This window comes from Oryzias latipes, chromosome 15 (genome assembly GCF_053564925.1).
Source record: "Oryzias latipes strain Hd-rR chromosome 15, Olatipes_Hd-rR_3.1".
Classification (NCBI taxonomy): domain Eukaryota; kingdom Metazoa; phylum Chordata; class Actinopteri; order Beloniformes; family Adrianichthyidae; genus Oryzias; species Oryzias latipes.
In genome coordinates, this window is record NC_136251.1 from 23601604 (window position 1) to 23623254 (window position 21651).

At 38.3% G+C, this 21651-nt stretch overlaps 1 protein-coding gene across 2 annotated transcripts in view; it reads right to left on the reverse strand.

Moving 5' to 3' along the window:
* The window catches only part of spock2 (SPARC (osteonectin), cwcv and kazal like domains proteoglycan 2), a 29247-nt gene extending 11231 nt beyond the window's left edge, over positions 1-18016 (reverse strand). Inside the window, exons 1-2 of one of the 2 annotated variants that reach the window (XM_078931861.1) lie at positions 17709-18016; positions 3881-3926 (exon numbers count right to left, since the gene is read on the reverse strand). In XM_078931861.1, the coding sequence (XP_078787987.1) occupies positions 3881-3926; positions 17709-17900 (238 nt within the window). In that variant the 5' untranslated portion in view covers positions 17901-18016. The remainder of the gene's footprint in view (positions 1-3880; positions 3927-17708) is intronic. The other variant, XM_004077112.5, reaches the window with a different exon arrangement.
* Between the last annotated feature and the right edge of the window lie 3635 nt (positions 18017-21651).

Consider the following 21651-nt stretch of genomic DNA (forward strand, 5'->3'; position numbering starts at 1 on the left):
TCAGGCCACATCCTCATCATCACCCCTCTTATCTTCTATTTATACACTCACTCTTCAAAGTCATCGGAGCTATCTGGACTTCCAGGTAGCAAAGAATTCAGGCTTGTATAGAATGTAACTACTAATATGATCATATGAAAATCTGTAAATCAACAATATAAAATATAATTTAAAATAATAACTACACAAACCCATGAGTGAAGAATTTATCATAGAAGAGAATAGAAAAAAAACGTTATTGATCCCACAATGGGGAGATTAATGCACAGGATCTCTAAAACATGACACAAAAATTGTTTGAATTAAAATGTTTTTAATGATCAAATATGACACAAATTAATAATTAGGGTGGAAAAACACCCACTTTGGAGAGTGAAATGCTGAACAAATTTGCAAAAAGAAGTGACAAGAGAAGCTACACCTATGCCAGATCTTACACAGTCGTGGTGCAGAGGTAGAGCGGTTGACCCCCCTGATTGGAAGACTGCAGATTCTGTTACCGCCCTTCCTGCCCATGTGTCAAAGTGTCTTTGGGCAAGATACATTGCTCCTGGTGGTTACAGGTTGGCGCCAGTGTAAGGCAGCAGAACTGCCATCAGTGTGTAAATGTGGGCAAATGGGACTGTGACTGTAAAGCACATTGGGCCTTCTAAGAAGGTACTACTACTAACTATAAATGCCATTAACCATTTAGTTAATGGAGGCTGACCACCATTGCATAATTGAATGCCGCAGAAACAACAAAAACATTTGTACAAACAAACTATTAAGAGTGCAGCAGTTTAACAACAGAGGCAGCAGATCTGCTGAATCCCCTTAAGCTGGGAATCCAGTACTTTGGTGGTAGCAACCCAACCAACAATATCAATGAACAGCCTCAAGAGGCTTTAAACCCTAAACCTCAGCGTGTCCTCCTATCTCCTGGCTGTCTGCCATTGATCTGGAAGCAGAGATTTCACTAGAAATCTTTACCCACCATTCACCTGGCTTTTCTGGCTGCCTTGGAGATGTACACACAATGTACACAACTGAGCGCAGAAGGTGCAGGCCTTTTGAGAGCATTGTGACGGAGGCCGTGCATGGACACTCATTTTCACTTACAAGTCCAAATTACAAGTGTTTGCCTGCAGTGTTTGCTGTCTTAAGAGCTTGCTGATTCAATCAGCAGCCAGATTGATGAATCGACTACAGAAATCAACTGCAAATTACCTTGACCTCTCCCTCACTTCGCACAGACTGACTTAAGTGGAGTCAGCCATTACACCGCCTGAATGCAAATTTAGATCGCGTGTTGTTGTTGGCGTTGACTCCCTAACACTGTGTTAGAAGTGTTGACAGTTCTAAAGCCCTGTCTGCCTCTGCACAGCACTGCAGCGGTGTGGGCTGCCTGGCTGAGAAATGAAGCCTGCAGGCTCCGAGCTGTGGAATAAAGACATCACACTGATTTAGTGGTGTCTCAGAGGGACAAATCTTCTCTTTTTACCTCCTCTGCTTCATTAGGCCACTCATAGAGGCTGGGAGATCAATGATAGCAGATAGAACGTTCATGTTGAAAGGAAGGAAGGAGAAAAAGACAGATTAAAGGCTTTAAACTCAATCAAATGAAAGCACTGATTACTTTTCTCACACATCAACAGAAACTTTTATTGATAATGATTAGGTTTCATGCAAAGCTTCAGAATACTTGGTCGATCTCCAATACTGGAAAGGAAAAATCCATATTTGGTGATTCAGCAAATCAATGGTTGTGTCTAATAAGAGTGTTTGTCAATAGCCATTACTTGATTAAAAAAGGGTAAATAATTGTAGAAAACAATTAAAATAAAGATTCTTGATAAAAAAAATTGTTTTTGCTTTTTTACTTATTAAAAAGAAATGTGCCAATGGGAAAGAATGTTTGACTTAGCTCTGAGGAGCCTGTTTTTGCAATGTAATAAAAAAAACAGTAAAACAGACCTCTTTTTACCATTTTTTTTCTATGAAAATAAGGATTTATTCATCCACTGTTAAGGTCAGGTTTTGCATAACAGAAAACTATCAATGTTAGATAACTTTAAAATGAGGAAACTTGCTTTGAAACCAGCAGTTTTGAATTTGAAAAGCTCTTTGTTACTCTTTGCTACACTAAAATTTGCAGTCAAAAAGTCTCAAATTAAAATTGCTGTACTCCTTCTGAGAAATCCTTAAAGGCAAAAATCAAAACCTTTAAGCATATATTTTTGCAGAAAGCAATTCTGCCCACAAAGTTTATCATGTTAATTTGCAAACTGTTGAATTCTTTGTACATTGGCTGTGGTGGTTTCACAGTTCACATAAGTTTTTTTTTTGACATGTAATAGTTTACATTATGACACTCAGTTACTATATCAGACTGATTGCTTACGTTTCAACAGTTCAGGCAGGCCAACACTGTTCTTACAGGTAAACTATTAAGCAATGGGAGCAAGGAACATCTCAAATCTGTTGAGATTTAAATGGCATTAGCTTTTTCAGAAAGGTAGCCCCCCACCAGCTAAATGAATCTTGGCATGGGGCTACAGTAAAGTGAGTCGATTAACGCTAAATCAAAGCGTTTAAGCTCTCCTTTTCTCATGCTTTTACCCTTTCATTGTAAACCATAATTTGTCCTTCATTAAGCCTTTTGAAATTGCACTAATGTACTTTGCCACTCGGCAGACTTAATTTAAGCAGCAAATCAAGCCACAATAGTTGAGGACATGTCTCATGACTTCATCTGGCACAGACACAATTAAAGCTGCAGTCGCAGCAGGAGTGGAGGTGGAGACCTCAGCAGCTCCAGCTCGACTGGAGACGGAGGGGAAAAGGGACGAAGCAGAGGGTTAAGACAAATGTTTAGCTCCTCCTGGGGGCAAGAAAATCGAATCCACTCTAGCAATAAAAACAATCAACCTGTTTGTTGGCAACAGAGTGAAAAGCTGCCAGAAAAAAGAAGCACAAACCACACCCAGTCCTGCCTGATGGTTTTACTCACAACTTAGAATCTGACTCTGCATTGTAGGTAAAGGCCATGTCTGTCATACAGCCACTGCGTACATTTTGCGCATATCGGACGAATGAAAATTAGTCGTACATGAATATAACTGGAAAAAGTGAGACAAAAGTTCTGGTCTATATGTGACATTTTCACAGATGTATCACAAATGTACTACATTAAATGAAGGAAGAAGTCCAATAAACCAGGCAAAGAACACAAATCAACTTAAAAGCCAAATCTGGCCCAAAATTTGTGCGTCAATTATGTAATTTGAACACGGTATGTGTGCCGTATACGCAAAATAAAAGTTATACATCTGTGGTACATGCGTGAAAAGTTTGTTAGACATACGAGGACATACGTGAAAAAAACCACAAATTCGAGTATGCATTTTGCAAAAATCACGTGCAACTGCGTAAGATTTACATAGTAATCGTATATAAACTACGTAAAATACTACATAGAATACTGCGTATTCTCAACACACCAAGAGCTTTGAACAGCTCAAAACTGAATTCACGTAAAGACCCGTCGTCCAAAACCCCCAACGGACATCTGCACACATCGGCAAATGACGAAGGCAATAAACACTTATGAATCATGTAGATCACGAAAGACCGAAATTTCATAAGTGGAAAATTGTGCAAAATGTATGTAGTGGCTGTGGGACACGGCCTTTAAATGTGTAGTTCATTGATGTCCAAAATTACCGTACTTCCATAAACCTATTTAGACCCATCCTAGCTTTTAGTCAAAACTCTATTTGAACTCCAGCTTTTCTCCACAGATCTATGAAAAGTGCCCAAAAAAGACAAAGATGCCAAAAAGCACCACTTTATTTAAGAAACCACCTTGAAAAAAAAAATGTGAGTTCAATTGACTTACTGTCATTGGAGCTTTGATTTTCATCCCAGGTCCGAACATAATCATCCTGCAGGGACACAAAGCAAACAGCCTCTTAGCGGCTCCACGCAGGAGCAAGCAGTTTTTTATTGATGGCAGTTCACATAGAATAACATATGGGTATCATTACAGAGGAGATGTAATGCAGTTCAAATGATCACCGCACAGTGACGTGTAATGTGTATGAGTGTGTGATGAGTGAACAACAGCAGGTGCAGACAAATGCGATGCCTTCTTCCCGTCCTGAATGAAAACCAGCAGGAGGTGCACCTTCTCTCTGAACGGTAGACATATTGCAGCAGAGCAGTTCCTTTAAGTGCTCTGCCTTTCTGCCTATTTTATGAGAACATTAATCCTAATTAAAATGAGGGAGTCACAGTTGATGGATGGAAAGATAAAGGCCCACAAAAAGATGAGAAAATGAGTCATAAATGAAGTAGTCATTGGACAAAGGCAGCTGAAGGAGAATTAGACAGAAATAGAAGGGAACTGACCTCGACCTCCTGCCGAAATGAGAGCGGAAAAGAGAAGGAAGAGCTGATATCAGTCAAAGGGAAAAAGTTAAGTCCAAGACATCAAAATGTAAAGTTGCATTTGATCACAAGAAACACATTTTCTTTGGAGAGACAAACACAATTAGAGAAGAATTTGGTAAAACTTGATCAAATTTTAAGCCTCCCTTCATTTCCCATCAGCCCTTTGTTTATACACTTTCTCCCACTAGCTGACAGCCCCTCACTTCCCCAACCTAACATTAGCAGTGCAACAAAATATTGGAGCTATCCAGCCGTACAGGTTTTATTCAAATAAAGAAAGATTCAGAAATGCAGTTTTAATCAAAAATTTCTTTCTGTTCTCCATGATGGAAAAATGCCACAAGAACATGTTAAAAACACTATTTTCATTTAAAATACTCCAAATAAATAAAATAAAATAAAACACCTAACTTTTATTTAATAGACACCATTTAGATATAATTATAAGAGATGAGAGCCTGTTATACTAACTCATTTCAAGTTACCTGTTGGCCAACATTCTCGTTATCGATGACTTCCTCGTCGCTGCAAACATTTACTGTTTTGGAAGTGAGAGTCAAGCGGCGCCCTGGAAGGCGATAAATCCTCACCGGGCGAGTAAAATAAAATAGTCACACATGAAAGCCAGGACATTCATCTCTGACCCGTGTGCTTTTATCCCACAGAAGTAAATATTGCCACTAGAGGCGGGGGTCTCCACTTTATCGCTTTCTTGCTGCAGTGCCAAGTTCAGCTATGAGCAGAGAATGCACTCCTATCAGGTTGGAATGATTGCCTGTTAGGAACTTCAACCTTGTTGTGCCTGATGGAGTCATGTATTAGCTGGGTAAGACCTCAAAGAAATTATGACCAAGCCATTAATCTGATGCCTCCCATGTCTCTTTTATTAATGGCGTGCCTCCTGCATTATTTAGCAACCTTTCTGTATTTGTGCTCCTGCCAGTGTTGATAAGGAAACTGTCCTGCTGAGCTGACAAGACTGGAAATCAATTATTTTTTATAAAAGAGAGGCCGCACAAAATGTATTACAGGGGAATAATGATCAAAAGTGCTTCATGAGCAAGGTGACCATTCAGGGGGAGATTACATCACCGGGATTTGTTCACAGGCTAAAATCCTGGTGATAAGACAGCAGACATTTTTTTAACACGAATATGATTAAAGAAAGTGGGGTGAGAGATAAAAAAAAAAACACTCAGCTGCATCCAGGAGCTCTGTGATCAAACTGATAATATCAGAAGAATTCCTTTCTTTAAAAACAGAGCAGTGAGGCCTTGCCTCTGCAACAGAGCTGGCAGAGTGTTAACCCAAGGTCCGTGAATTCAAAAGATCTCAAACCCTGATATCTGTGATGAGAAAAATCCCAACCTGGATGAAAAAAAACTGCTGTCAGCTCAGGAGGAACTTCACAGTGTCAATGAGATCCCTGAAGAGATTCTGAGAGTTCGGTTGGTTGATAAAAGAAAAAGCAGCCGAGGGACTGAAATGTGTGTGTGGGTGTCTATATCTGACAAGTCATATGTGTGACTGACAGGCGTTTCAGGGTAAATGTCAGCTGTCAGTGACGCCCCATGTTCGCCGTGGTTACCCAGAGGAGTTTGCTCACAGCGACAGCGCAGAGCATCAGTGCCTCATCAGTTACAAAGGACAGTGTAAAAACACTCCTGTGGGGATCTGTCAGGCACGGATGAAGCTTCGCACTCAACCTTTTATTGCAATTGCTGTTAATATTGTCCTTGAGCAGATTCATCAAACACACGATGAACTTTACAGAGCTTCAATGCATTTAAAACAATGAAAAAGACTGCAGCCTCTGAAAGAAAATCCCCTGAGTGTCTGTTTTTTTTTTGTTTCAAACAGCAGGACTGCCTTTTTCTTTAATCAAAAGACAGCAGGTAATTGTTTTCTTGTTTTGAATTTTCCTACAGGAAAAGAAAATGTCTCCTGCATGCAACATTAAGAAAATAATAAATCCTTTATTTACAGAAAAACAGAACGCCACATGGCATTCAGAAAGATACTTTTATGCCTTAGCTTAAACGATCAGACCCACCATTCTAAAGCTATAAAATCTAGTCACGATTGACAGAAATTTGATTCTTGCACTGATATACTTGAAATATTATAGGAAATAACGTAGTTTATTAGAAATTGGTTCAGATCTACAACTCACAGGAAAGCACAAAATGCTTACAGGGTCTTTAGCATATGCTCGTTCTCTCCCACATTCTGTGTTCTCTGTATTTATTTCAGCTGAATTCCTATTCAAAACACAACAAATAGTGTAAAATTTAGCCTGAAATGGCTGCGTGTTATCCAGCAGTCACTGATTTTATGACTGCTGCCTGAGCTCACAACAATCTCCGAATACAGAGGCTGATTTACATGAAAAAGGGTCAGTCAGACAGAAAATTATTCCGTATATGAGGCTCACGGCTGCAGCTCACACTGACTGGCCACAGCAGACAAAGAGGCGTGTTCAGGGACAGGGCAACACTCGGTCATAATACCCAGCAGTTTCAACTACCTGCTTTTCTGAGGGTGTACGCACCAAAACTGGCAACAACTGAGAAAGTGTGGGAGAAGTAGATTTAGACGTTCACTTAAGTCGACGAATGGGATAGTTTTGAAAAGAAAAATTGTTCCGGTTTATTAAAGAAAATAGTTAAAGTGAGATATGAATTATCCTCCTTTTTCTTGTTTAAGAAATGATGGAAAATTCCTTGGAAGAGCAAACTGAGAAATAACAGCATTTGGAGACATTTACAAAAACAGGAAGGGTTAACCCAAACCTCGATTGCCAGCGTCCTCTTGTTCATCCTACTATTCTGCATTTTTCAGAAAAATTATATAAAAGCATGATTACTCTGGACCTGACTTTATGTGGAAAAAATCAGTTGGAGTCTAGATGACCTACTGTTTTGAATAATTTATCTTCATAAAAAGGATTAACATGCGGATGGGATTTTACAATAACCTGATGGATTATCATTGAAAACAAAAGAAAAGCAAGTGGTTATGTGAAGAAGTGCGAGCCAAATCAAATAATGATTTCAGATCTACTCATAAAAAGGGAAAAATAATCAGTGGTATTGGTTCAAAGGAGTTGCACACTTTATTTTAAATAGCCTAATCATTGTCTTCACATTAGAAAAAACTCAGCCTTCTTTGTCTTTAATTGTCTAGCCATATCAGACTGTTCTATATTCAATATATATATTCAAACCCTTATCTGACATGAAATCTACATTTTTTTCTTTAAAAAGTCATGGGGGGTGCAATTGACTCCTTCCACATCCCAAAGAATCACAATTCTCTATTTACTTCAACTATGGTGTGCAAAGGGCACACCTTTCCCTCCACTTCTGAAGGCCTCCTTAAATAGCTTGCCTCATGTTAGGGGACAATTGAACTTCACCATTAAGGAAGTAAAATCTCTTGCACACGTTAGATAACCAAACCAGGAGTCATAATGCACCCCTTAAAAAGAAAAAAAACAACACTTAAATAATTTTCTATTAGTACACATTATGTACAAGTCAAATTGAACAGTCAAGCTAAATTAAATAAACCAACTCACTACACCTCAAAACGTCCTTAAGCATCATCACTGATGTGATTCTGTCAATAAATACAAGGAGGGGATTGTGCTTCTTCCTTTTGCTCCCATGGCAACCAGTGGTTGAACAGGTAATCTTTCTGCACAATTAAGGGAAACCAATATAATAAACTGAAACTTTTCTGTTTAAGCCTGTAGGTATAGTGGATTCTTAGACGGACTAAAACAAAACACAATGAAAACAAGGCTAAATGTTTCTGAGCTTGAAATAAATGCAGGAAGATGGAATGGGGGCAAATTGGTGTAAGCCTTACTCACTGTCACACTTTTATGCCACATTGGCATAAAAACGTGCACAAACAAAAAATAACAGCATTTTAACACCCCTCTGGCTGTTAATTATGTGGCTCATTTTGGGTAAATGTGTGCTTGAAGAGAAAAAGATTTGATTTTGGTGGAAATATTTTTGCGTCGTGCCTTTAAATGAAGCGGCTCTTAGCCCTTGTTGAAACACTGATGTTTTTGTGGTGGTATATCACACACACATATGTTTTTCTCATCTAAGTCGAGAGTCACTTAAGTAAAGTAAGAGCTAGTCAGTCGAGGGGACCTTCAGTGATGAGCAGCTCTGTACTCACGAGGTCAGACTGATGCATTAGAATTTTCCCCCAGACTTTGGCAATGAAAGGGCTGCGTTACTGTTTTACTGCTAAAGGCTGCTTTTATTATTATTATGATTTTTTTACTTATTTCCTGACATCTTTGTCAACATTGGAAAACCACTTCAGAGAGCAGTTAATGAGAGATGAGGGGCACAGAGAGGCAGAGCTTCACACAATTCAGTCAAGACACATCATTTTAATTCTGTGTACGCAGCAAAACATCAACAGAAAACAACAAAAAATAAATGTGGCCCTCTATCGAAGACTCCCGATGCGGATTTTACACAAGATGTAAGACAGAACTCCCTAAATGTAAGGCCTTTAAAATCCTTTCAGCACTAATATAACATCAACTGCTGTAAAAAATAAAAAGTCATGCTGTTCTGAGGTTTTCTGCAGTGCAGCATACGATGCCACATGCAGCATCGTATCACTTCCTCCTACCTAAACGCTTCTGTAAGGTCTCACTTGCTTTTTGTAGGTTTTTGGATTTGCTTTCTCATGTGACATTCTTGAGATGAAAACAAACCTTTAACAATACCTTTTTAAATGTTCTCTTATCTTCAGTGCCCACAAAGCTGCAGGACAAATGAAGCAAGCCTGCTTCTGCTTCTTTTTTTTTAACATGCACACTGCAGGGCTTTGAGCTTGTGCTTCAGTATTCCAGAGTGGAGGCACAGCATAAAAGGTAGTTTAGATCGTGTACAGACCTTGGAGGTATATAAAATGTTAAACAGAGCGTGAACATATTAAAAAAATTCAAACAAGAACAAAATGTTTCCATTCTAAATTACAGGGCAAAATAAAGCTTTAGTGCATCTTAATGACTTGAAGGGAAAAACTCCCTTTCTACTCAGATTAATTACACCTACTTTTCTGTTTTCCTTTAATCCAATCTTTGCTTTGCTCCCAGAGGAATTACTGGATAATTTGATGTTGTTACAAAAAAGCAGTTTTGAACTTCAAAGGAAACACTTTAAATTTGAAATTGCGACTGTAGGTTACGAAACATCCCAGATATAAAACTTTTGTTTCTACAAAGGGTTGGTAAAGGGTGGCAGAGCAAAGATTGGATCTGATCTCAAACTTTTTGTCTTGCAAGAAAAATAATCTTGTCAAGAAAATATTGCCATCCCAATATAATTTCTTAGCTTGGGGACAATGTCCATAGTTTTCTAGATAGTATATATTTTTTGCTACTGCTAAGCCTCAGCTGTTTAAATACGAACAAAAAAGACTTTACGGAATAAAAGGATCCACACAACTTTCAGATATGGAAAAATAATGAAAAGGGTCAGAAAACTGCTGATGTTGTTTTTTTTTCCTACAGTTTGTGACCCAAAACTGAATTGAGTTCTGAAAGTAAGAACTTAAAGATAGCATATTTTCTTGACTTGTCATCATTTTGTATTAAAAAAAAAAGTATAAAATAATTTTTTACTTCTTTTAGGTTGTAATTTTCAAATCCAGGAAGATTTTGATGAGATTATCCTTCCTCAGTCTAGAAAGTTAAAGCCTTGATCTTCTCACATCCTGAACCAGGAATTAACCAGTATTATGAGTGCAAAAAGTTATTTTAGGAAACAAAAAAAGTATTTTAGAATGCAGCACAATCCAAGAGAGGTGTAGAACTTTTAAGAAAAAGCTACCAATGCAAACAAATAAAACATGATAGGATCTGAAAGGAAATCTATCCTGTACCGTGTTGTCAGAGTTGCCCAAATTGAAATCTTCTCCTAAAACTACCCAAGTAACATTGCCAAACAAAGCTCGTTTAAAGTTCTCCTCCTTCAACAAACTTTTTTTGTGTCTAATAAGGAAGAAATTGTTTTTTAGAACAAATAAATCAAACATTCCTATGTTGTTGTTTTGAAGAACATGCAAAGGAGACACAAATCTCTGTCTCTTTCGGCTTTTCCCATCAGGGGTCGCCACAGCGAACAAGTCGCATGGTTAACTTGGCAATGTTGGATGGCCTTCCTGACGCAACCTTCTCAAAGCAACCAGGCTTGGGACCAACACAGAAGCAGAGAAGGGAACAGGGAGCAGCCCGTATTTGAACCCTGGTTTCACGGACAGAAGGCGCCGCAAACCAGCACGAGCTAAACCGGCTCCCTCCCGCAAAAGAGACACAAATGAAAGGGGTAAAAATTCACACTTAAAAAAACTACAGCTCAGAGGAGAATGTGGCATAAACAGTGAAAACCTTCACACTTCAGTGAAGACACCAAGCTTGACTGAAAAAACTGACTTGTACAATAGAGAAGCAATGGAGTTGCCTAGGTGAAGACAACAAGAAGGAAGGGAATCAGACAGTGATTTGAAATGGGGAGGGTCTAAAACAATGAGAATCAGAAACAGAAATAAGCCTAAAACCTGGCTCCTCCCATCAGCTGGGTCTCTGAAGACCTCTTAACTTTATTCACACAAACTGAAGGATTCGGCGCACAGCGAGGAAGATCCCCAAATCTGCATTCATTCTATGAAATATGGACCGTTCTGATCTTTTTAGTGCTTGTCATCCCTCACACTCCTAGCCTTGCATAATTCCCAGACCCCTGCTGTCCGTGACCCTTCTCCACGTGTTCTCTGAGCCCCTCATTTTTCAGATCCACTTCCTCAAAATTCATTACGTCCCTGTCATTCTGCATTTCAGATACTCTTGTCCTCTTGCTCCTCATTTCCACCCAAACCTTACTAAGGTCAAATGCACCTCAGTTGAAACATCAGACATCTACAAACTTCTCCATAATCAGAAGGTCCTTAGCTCTTCCTGGGATTTCCTCCTGATATCTGTCAAATTCTGCATTTGCCGTTCAAATATTTGACGGTCAAAGGATACTTCAAAAGTAACAAGATCTGGAGGGGACCCTGTCTCATCACTGAAGCCTAATTGGCCTGGGATGTTTTACATAGATGGAGTTTGTTTCTTTATATGCTTCTGCACCTTGCTGCATCATGCAAGTGTGGTCTAAAAGATTGGTGACAAGATTGATTAGTTAGCCTCCTTAAAGACCCACTCCAAAGAAACTCGTGTTTTTGGTGTTTTGACACGTACTTGTAGCATTTTTCTTATGATGAAGGACAAATATAAAGAAAAGTGAGCTCAAATTTGCATTTCTCAGTATTTCTTTATTCAATTCATTGAGAATCAGGAGCGGATGAAAAATGTTGTTTGTAACACAAAAGCTACAATCAGTGGGTCATAAGCTCCCTGCTCCACTCCATATGTATTGCATCCACTTGTAAACAAATAGGTCCATGTACGTCTTTGAATTCCTCGTCCGAGCTGGTTTTTGGCCCAAAAGTGTACGACTTGATAGCTTCAATACTGCTCCGAATTTTTGTTGATGATTTGAGTGGGACTTTGAATCACAAAAATGTTTATCCACATTTTCATTGCCATCATTCTAAGACTTCACAGTTTAATATAAGCACTTTTTAATTTTAGGGTCTATAAAAGAGTATTCACTATTCACTACACTGTATGTAGGGCTGCACGATATAAAGAAAATTTGCGATGTGCGATATTAGTAAATAATATTGCGATAACTATAACACTTGCGATACATGAACAGATAGCAAAACAACCAAAAACATAATTTCCATTTAACTGCAACTGCTTAATTTAAATAAGAGCTAACCCGCATCTAAATAGGAGGCGAACATCTAACCTAAAAGGGCTCCATCTGATTGGTTAACAACATGAAGTCGTCCAACCGATTGGTCAAATGCATAAATAGATTTATTTGATTCGTTAAATACTTCAAGCAGCCATAAGATTGTTTTAGCACATTTAAGGCAACCATTTATTGCAATTTTTGCCATCTTTTGCGATATGAGTATTGCACAGCTAGATATTGCGATAACGATAAATTTGCGATATATTGTGCAGGCTTAACTGTATGCTTGATACATACAGTCTGTCTTCTAGTATGTTAAGTTCTGGTTCATGTGATCCCCTCAGAAACTATCTTTGTATGCCATAAATGTTTGCTTCTGTGTATATTTTCCCGAGTCTGATTACAGCTAATGCCTTCCCAGCAAGTCCTCTCTCTGGAGCATAAATGATTTGATTTATGCTGCAATTTTCTGCCAGTTTTCTCCCAATAGTACTAATCAAATCCTTTTGTATCAGCATCAGTTCCTGGAGGAACTCGTTCTACACCGGCTGTGATTATGCCCAGTGGAATTTACAGCACTGAAAGCTGCTATACTGGGAGCCTTTACAAAACCTGTCCATAAATTCAGGTTAAAAACAAACCATAAACAACAAATATGAACTATATCACGAAGGCTGTATGTATTTATGGACAACAAAGAGACTTCTGGTTGTTGTCGGAAGGAATGTTAAACATTTATAGATATATGTTGGATTTTTATTTTTAATTTATCTTTCAATTTTTCATTTAAAACACTTCACCTGTGATTGCAATTTCATTTGAAAGGCTTTCAATTATAAGAAAACAGCAACATTTTACGCTGTGTGTAGCTTTATCACACCCACACATGCATAAAATAAACTAATAATTCAGTATTGCAAACAATTACACCTCTTAAAAAAGATGACATTCATGCTTTCTCTTTATGACTCCTCTGCCCTTCAGCAGTGGCAGATCTTGTTTTTTATTTCTTCTTTTTTTTTCTAAAAGCAGCAGCAATTCAGAAGGATGAAAGCCGATTTCTTTTAGTCTACTCAATTACAGCCCACCTACACCCCTGGGAGCCTGCCAAAGCCGCCCCCCCCACAGAGAGCTGGTAGTTCATCTATGCCCTGAACAACCACGCTGACCATCCCAGAACAGTTGGATGTGATTAATATGCAGTCCATCTGCTATTCCACAGAGCTCTGGATGTTCAGTTACAAAAAGAATCTGGAGTATGATAAGGAATGAATCATGTCAGCGCAAACCATGACTAGGTAGCCTAATGAAATTCTGATAAGCTGCTATTATCATTCATAGCATTAATGCACCAGTGGCAGTTGCTCCTAACATCACGGCACACCACAGAGTTGTTGCCAGACTGCGCAAAGGGCTGGTGCTGATAATTTACTGTTTGTCTGGGCAGTCTTTAATGGAGTATTTGGCTCTGATAATACAGATACCGTTACCCACAGTTATTCTCTGTGTGCCATGATGCAGTGATAAAAGAGAGGTCCAAACCCACAGAAACAAAGACGTCTAATTTTGCCGGTCTGAAGTTGGTGAATAAGAGCAACAGAGCCAATGATACATTAAAGAAAAGGGAATGGTGTTACCTGACTCAGAGAGACCTGTCAGAACCAGCAGCAAACACTTTTCACCGCTCTACATATTTAATCCAGTGACATCGATGGGGAGTTCTGATGTTTTTTGGGGGGCAGAGAAGGTTTTCTGCTCATTAAAATTGAATCAAGCAGAGAACAGGTGCAGAAAGAATTGGACCCGGATGGATTAAACATGATTGTTTGTAGGAGAAGGTTTTACCAACACAGACACAGAGGGAGATAAGGGAAAGATCCCACCTTAAACAATGAACCATTTATAGGGATTCAACATTGGAATACAGGAAGAATGCCATCAACAGAGAAAACCAGCATTAGGTTCTCTGAAAAATTACAAGAAGCAATAACATTATTATCATTTTTTGGGAGTTTATCTACTTCTTTGATGCAATAATGACTGTAGACTTGCATTTTGTTGTTATAATTCTATGATTTCAAAATCCTCCTTTGTTCATTTTGAATCAATAAATATGAGAAAATTGTATTTCATGACCAACAAAAGTTAATTTTTTTAAAACAGATTGTATGAAATAAAATGTTGTCATCAAATTTCTGATATGAATTGATCCAAAAATTAAGAATTTAAAGGACTGAGTTTATTATAAAACAGATTTTTTTAGATTTATTTAAATTTGGCTATCACTTGCGACAAGACTGACTCTGTCTTCTAATTTCTAAGATGAGCAAAAATATGATAATAATGTTTACATTAAGACATGTTATTTCCTTCCACTGTACCTATTACTCTTATAGGTCATTTCTTTGTTTAAAAATTTTAAATTCTTTAATAGTATGCTTTTTTATCATTATATAATCATAATTATAGTAAAACATTTTCAATATCCACAGCAAATGTAAATAACTGTGAGTTTTATTTTCATTAAGAGTAAGTCACAATTATTACTGGCTGTTCGTAGTTTTCAAATATGACTCTACTTTTTAATAAAAATCTTTCCAGTGATATCCAACTTTGCAAACGTTTGAACCAAAATAGGAAATGGTTCATAATGATTTCAGCTGATGCACTTTGGAAAAAGAACATTTATTTTTATTTCAGTTTGGTTTATTTAAAAAGAGGCAATCCACTGCTGAGGTTGTTTTTAGGAGTTATGCCAGAAAAACAACAAAAGAACAAGATTTTGGTATTATCACCCACACTGAGAATGCAAGTGAGTGGCTGAGGAGAGACAAACTCCCTCCAGTCATTTCTACATTTCTGTAAATAATAGACAAAGCAAAAATGATTTTAAAAAACATATTTGACATTCTTTTGAGTAGACATAAAATGGAGCACCACTGCAAACTTAACTTAATCTGTTTCATATAATTCTTCAAATACAGTAAGAAAAATTTCATCTTTATATTTAAAAAAAAAAATTCCCTTTAAGTCTATCATCCCAGAAAACATCAAAAAAAGACTGTTGTCCCTAGTTTACCTTTTTTGTTTCCCAAGGATTTGGTGCATTAGTGTAATGAAATGTTGCTTGCACCTGTCAGATTAAAGGATGGAAGGTATCTCATCCCATTATTTGTTGATTGTCGCTGTTAAATCCAATCGCCTCATCTTCCTGTGAGATTGATTGAATTGAGGTGTGAGAGCTGTTTTTACTGGAAGTGAAATATCCTCTTATCCTGATTCTGCCTTAACATTCTGCAGAAGAATAAACATGAAATATTTACAGTGTACTTTCTGCAGCCTACAGTTTTTGGTGTGTGCAAGGGTTTGTGTGCATCTGTGCTTACATGCAAAAAGGGGGAGTCTTTCATGTTTGCAGCTTTGATTATTGCTTCCCACCGAAAGATTAATAATATGCGGCAATAAACTCTCAGAGGATTGTAAAAGTCGACATCAATTTATATACTGACTATCTATAACTGTGTCATGGGCAGTAATTTATGCATCAGCCAAATTGTTTCTAGAGACTGAATAGCTCATTTTCTTGTTGTTGTTTTTTTTGTGTTTTTTTTTTTTTTTTAGCTCAAAGGCCAACATGAAACACAGCCAATTAAATGCTGGTTCCTTTTAACATTGAGCAACTTTCATTAAGAATAATGAGAGGAAAACATTAGCTTTTTTTTTTTTGTAGCTGAAGTTCACTGTTTTAATGATGTGGCTGTTAAAAGATGCTTCCACTTTCCCCCGTGAAGCAGGACTGGTGAGGGAATAGAGCCATCAAACTCCCAGTGAAACAAGCCACGTCTCAGCAGCAGAACACTGAGACTGCTGTTGCTACGGCAGCAAGCTGGAATCAAAGTGGTTTCTATTGGCGATACCCCGGGGAGGTTTGGCGGCACACTTCTCTGATGTTTTTCCTGTCATCTTCATCATCAGCACACTTTAATCTACAAGCCGCACACAGAAACAGCCCCGACTAAATCACATTTACGCACTTGCATATGTGTACACAGCCCCATATCTGCATGCTTTTGTGTGCGCACACAGAAACAAACACACACTCCTAGAAGGAACCATCATGAAAGAGACAACAAAGGGTGTTTTGTTGTAGCTTTGATTTGAGGGAAGTGACAGCAGGTAAGGAATGTGCATGACGGGATGTTAGTTTTCAGGATTTTTCTTTTCCTTTTATATCATCAACTATGATGAGGTTAATTCAGAAGGTCATTCATGCCTGAATCAGAACAAATAAAGTGTAGCACCCAGAGAGTTATAATCCCACAATAATTCTGACTTAATCTTTCCATACAATTTTCAATACTTCCCCCTAAGTGTACTGAAGGACAAACTGTGCTCTTAAGTAATAACAGTAAAACTAATCCCTACACAAGAGATGTAGTTGTCAGATTTCACACAATTTTACTATTTTCCTCATTGAGTTTTCAGGGTAGGGTTTAAAAGTGACCCCAAAAGACTCACCAACCTTCCCATCCTCGCTTGTCTTTTGGATCTTCAACCTCAGTCCAGCTGCTCACATTTCTGATCCAATAATGAGACCCATCACGTGTCGAAGTAGACCTCGCTGGATCATTTAAACCCAATTACCAAGAGTACAATGGAACTTAATCCAACTGCTGTACACTGTCCAAATCCTGTCAGGATCATTAGTAATCATTTCAAAGAGCTGGAGGCAGGACTGCATCCATACACTCACAGACAACAGCCATATATCACCAGGCATGCCCCACGGGCTTTAATCAATCCATGTAACCCAGTTCAGTCTTTTCAATAGATCCATATGCACACCAATCACTCAATGCTCCTCTGTCCTAAAGCTTTTCTTTGTGCAATTTCTTAGGATGAGAGATACACATTTCAGGTAACCCAGCTTAGGCACTGCAGAGCAGATTTGGTCTTTTTGTCTGTGAACATTTGCAAAGAATCCATACAGGAAAACAGGGTTTTAGTTTGGAGTGCTTCATGAGATGGATTCAGTACTTTTACATTTAACCAGAATTTAGTAAAAGTTCTTATTAGCACTTCTGACTTTAATAATCCCAACCTTGAGTTATCAGCAAAAATGTACAATGATGGTGTCATTTTTCTCAAAAACAATATCTAAATAAATAAAAAACGTGAATAATAAAGGTTGATTCACAGTGACACTATTCCATAAATTAAAATAAAATCAGTTTTTTTTTCTTTCATATTTTACATGCCTTGGCTATAATTTATAATAAATATGCTACTTCGGATTAAATCTCACTTTAAACAAATTAGAAAGCTTTTCTTAGGGTGTCGTGCACCAAGTGTGCGCTAATGAAGGTGCTCCTTACAGACGCCAGTGCGCATCTTGCAGCGTGATAGCGCATTCTCTCAGTCAACACTCACATCTCTGAAGCGATTCCAGTGCTTGATCTTGCGGCTGTACTGTGAAATGGTGGACAGCCACTGCTCGTCTTCCATGAAATTCCCCGCTTTTTGCGCCTCCTTGCCGCTTTTCTCTTCCGGCGCCTGCAGGCTGGACCTGGCAAGCATCACCAGCGGGACGAGAAGGCACACGATGTCCGACGTTTTCACCATGTTGGCGGGATCAAAACGGCTCGCGCTCCGGCTGTCTGGCGGTGGTCCTCCTCCTGGAAGCAGCGGATGCTGAGACTGGGTTGAAACCACCACCTGATTAGCCTATAGGATGCTCCTTCTGCTGGGGGTGGGGGATTGAGGGAGGCTCGATGGCAATTTAAGTACCAGTGACACTGGGACACATGGGATATTTTCATTCTGTGAATAAAACTGAAAATTATACATACAAAATTAAAAGGCTATCAATTATTTTTTCTGCTGTGCTGTTTTAGGGTGGACTGTTCTTATTATGGGTGTGATAAAACAAAAAGGTTGTAGATTGAATAGTAGGGTGAACGCTTTCAGGCAAAAGGCTGCTCTGTGACCAGATATGGTTTCAATCCACCTTTTTATCTTTTCTTTTTTTTTTTTACAAAACAGAAGGATAGACGTATCATTATTAAAAAAGAATGAGTATATAAGGTTGAATGTTGGTGAAGGTTATGTTTTTTTTAAGTGATGTCTTGAGGTTGAATCATGATTGGACTTAAAGAGAGGAACAGAATAACAATGTCCAAACATAAATGAGTTAAAGAACAAATATAGAAATATGGTTGTTGAAAGATATATACAAATAAATAAACTGTGATATATCTGTAAATCCATCCATTTTTCATAACCCGCTTTATCCCTTTTGGGGTCACAGAGCCTAGCCTGCCTACTGTTGGGCAAAGGCCGGGTACACCCTGGACAGGTCACCAGCTTGTTGCAGGGCCACACAATCTTACACACTCACACTCACACCTAGTGACGACCTCAATTAACCTATGAAGCATGTTTTTGTGCGACTGTGGGAGGAAGCCAGAGTGCCCGGAGAAAACACACGCATGGACAGCGAGAACATGCAAACTCCACACAGAAAGGTCCCAGCTGGGATTTGAGCTTTCTTATTGTGAGGTGTGAGGGCTAACCACTGCACCACCGTGCAGCCCTATTTCTGTAAATATGTATTAATACACATTTGATTGGAGTGCCCATGGGTGTGGTGAGGAACAAGCTTTAAATGGAACCAAATGACAAAAATGTGCGTCAGATGTTTCCATGTGTATATGTATCTATACATATGTGTAGTTATGTGCGTGTATTTTTCTGAAACTGAATACTCATTAGAGAGGGAACAGGACTATGATACTTGTGGGTGGGATGGGTGTGGTGATACGTTTAAGTAGGGCATGGGGATGAGTATGTATAAGGTTTTTTACTTCTTCTCACTCCCTGTCACCAATTTGTTGTGTTTTGTTGTTCATCCTGACCTAGCTTTCCTTTTTAAAGTATACATGTCTGAAATAAAATATTATCATCATCATCATCACCATCTTTGTAAAACGTTTCAGTCATTACTTTGTAGAGTTTTCTAAAAAAGTAGGTTTTTTAAGTCTTGACTTGACTTTGACATTTGATCTAAATGTAACGGTAACTGCTCTGAAATACCGTGAGAATTGAAGCAACCATTGAAGAAAATAGGAAGCTTTCACGTGGTAAAAAATGGCAAATGGTGTTTACTTTTAGGGAGCTCGTACCTTCCTTTAAGGCCCAAAGCGCTTCACGGTTACAGTCCGAACACTGGCGCCAAGCTATTGCAACCAGGAACGTTATGGGGTTGAGTGTCTTGCCCAAGGGGACTTCAACACATGGACGGGTGAGGCAGAAACCGAACCTGCAGGTTTGGTGGAGTGCAGAAAGCAACCCTACATAAAATAGTTAAATATGTATTAGTAAAAACTAAGGCTACATGTTGTAATAAATTTGTTTTAGAAATGACAACAGTATGGTAAGTTTTAGTTTTTTATTTAAGAAATGTGGTTTTTGAAAAAGTTTCAGAAGCATGGAGGAGTTTAAAGTTAAAAACAAAATTTAAGGCAAATCCTAGTTAATGTTTTTTTTTTTCAGACATCGCCGATTTACTTCATCACACTGACATGTTCAGTGGATGAAGGTGACACGGTTGCCATAGTGATAAATCACTTGGAGTGTGCTCATCAAAACTAGGACAACTATCATAGATTATTTAGATGTTGTTTTCTTAGCTTAAATAATTAACCGCCTTTGTCTGCGACACTTTTTCAATTCAAATAAAATTGTCTTCTGTTTTTTTTCATTTTTTTTTCATTAAAGGGATAGTCAGTTGTTTAAGGTGCTGAAGAAAAGGGACCACTGAAATTCACATTTTACATTTCTAATATTAGCTCATTTGACCACACTGGAAATGTTTTAAAGAATACAAATGTAAACAAAAGGCTATTTTTGTCCAGACCCTTAATGTCTAATGTGCTTCCAAAGCCTTTACTTATGTGAGTTTAAACTCCATATGACATTAATGCAGCCACATATAACAATATAATTTGAGCTTCATCTATTCTTGTAGGTGGAGGCTCATGGGCTGCATGCTGAGGCAACTTAGAAAAAAACATGCATGGGGTGATTCACAAAGGAGGGCGGTGCTTTTGGACTCCCCTGTAACTTTACCACATGTGGAACTGAGTATGGTGAATTAAGCTGATATTCCACAATTTTTACGTCGTTTGAAAATGTTCTACCTCTGCCTGAAGAAACGATGACGTGACAAACTTATTTTTTCAATACAGCATTCATTTTACTATTAAACCAAAAGGAAGTCAAATGAAACGTTTAGGACTCCATAAGAGTGGAATTTGAAGTTTTATATTGTCTTGCTTCTGATTTATTTACTAATTTATTTAGGAAACGACACAAACTAGATCTTTGTATAAATCTGATACATCTAAAAAAGATCATTTAAGATCTTAAAAGATCTTTTAAGATATTTAAGATGTTCTTTGTTTCATGAACATTTGAGGTGCATTGAGACTGGCTACTTAACTCGTGTCTAACCATTCAGCCTTAGAGCAACACTCTTAATCTTAGCATGTAATTAAAACCATGAATTAAGCGGTGCCATCTTTATTTGATCAGTGGTAGAAGTGTTTTTCAGCCTGTTGAACCATCACTACTGTCTGATGAAAACAACTAGGTTACCATGACAACATTATAGTAACATGAGGTTGGTCAAACTGAACATTTACCCCCACAAAAAAAAATGTATACTACAAAGGAGGCATGTTTTGATGCCACATTGTCAAGCAGGAAATGGAGTCCAAAGAGAAAATGCGCAGCTCCACATAGAACATTTTTTTGGTTTTCTTTCTTTAAACAACAACTGAGAGGTCATGCCCTGACCCAATTTCAAGACTGTACCAATGGAACTGCTGCAGAGTCTTCACTGCAAGCAGCATTGATTAAATAAAGAACAACGAGCCAAATGAAGGGGAAAAGCTGATTTAGAGCTTTCCATTTTAGATCTCAATGTGGACGCCAAGCTAAGATCCGACCCACATGCATGTTGACTGATAGCAGAACAGGCATCAGAGAAGGCCAGGAACATGCCAGGTGTCTTCGACTGTTTCACAGAGAACAGGGGAGGAAAGGAATGGCTGAGTAGTTTTAGAGCCACAGGCCGTGGGAACACGGTAAGGACTAACATGGAGAAGGCTGCAGAGACTGCAGGAAGGAGTTGCATCAAGTAATCACAAAGGTGTGGGAAACAGTGCAACAAACATAAAAGCTAACTTTGCACTATTTTTCCATTTCTTTTAAGAATTTAAACTCATTACTGTGTGCTTGAATTCCGTACAAATTCATTTTCAAGTGCTGTCCTGTTTTTCTGTTCCTAATCCGTATATGTTGTTTTTGTCAC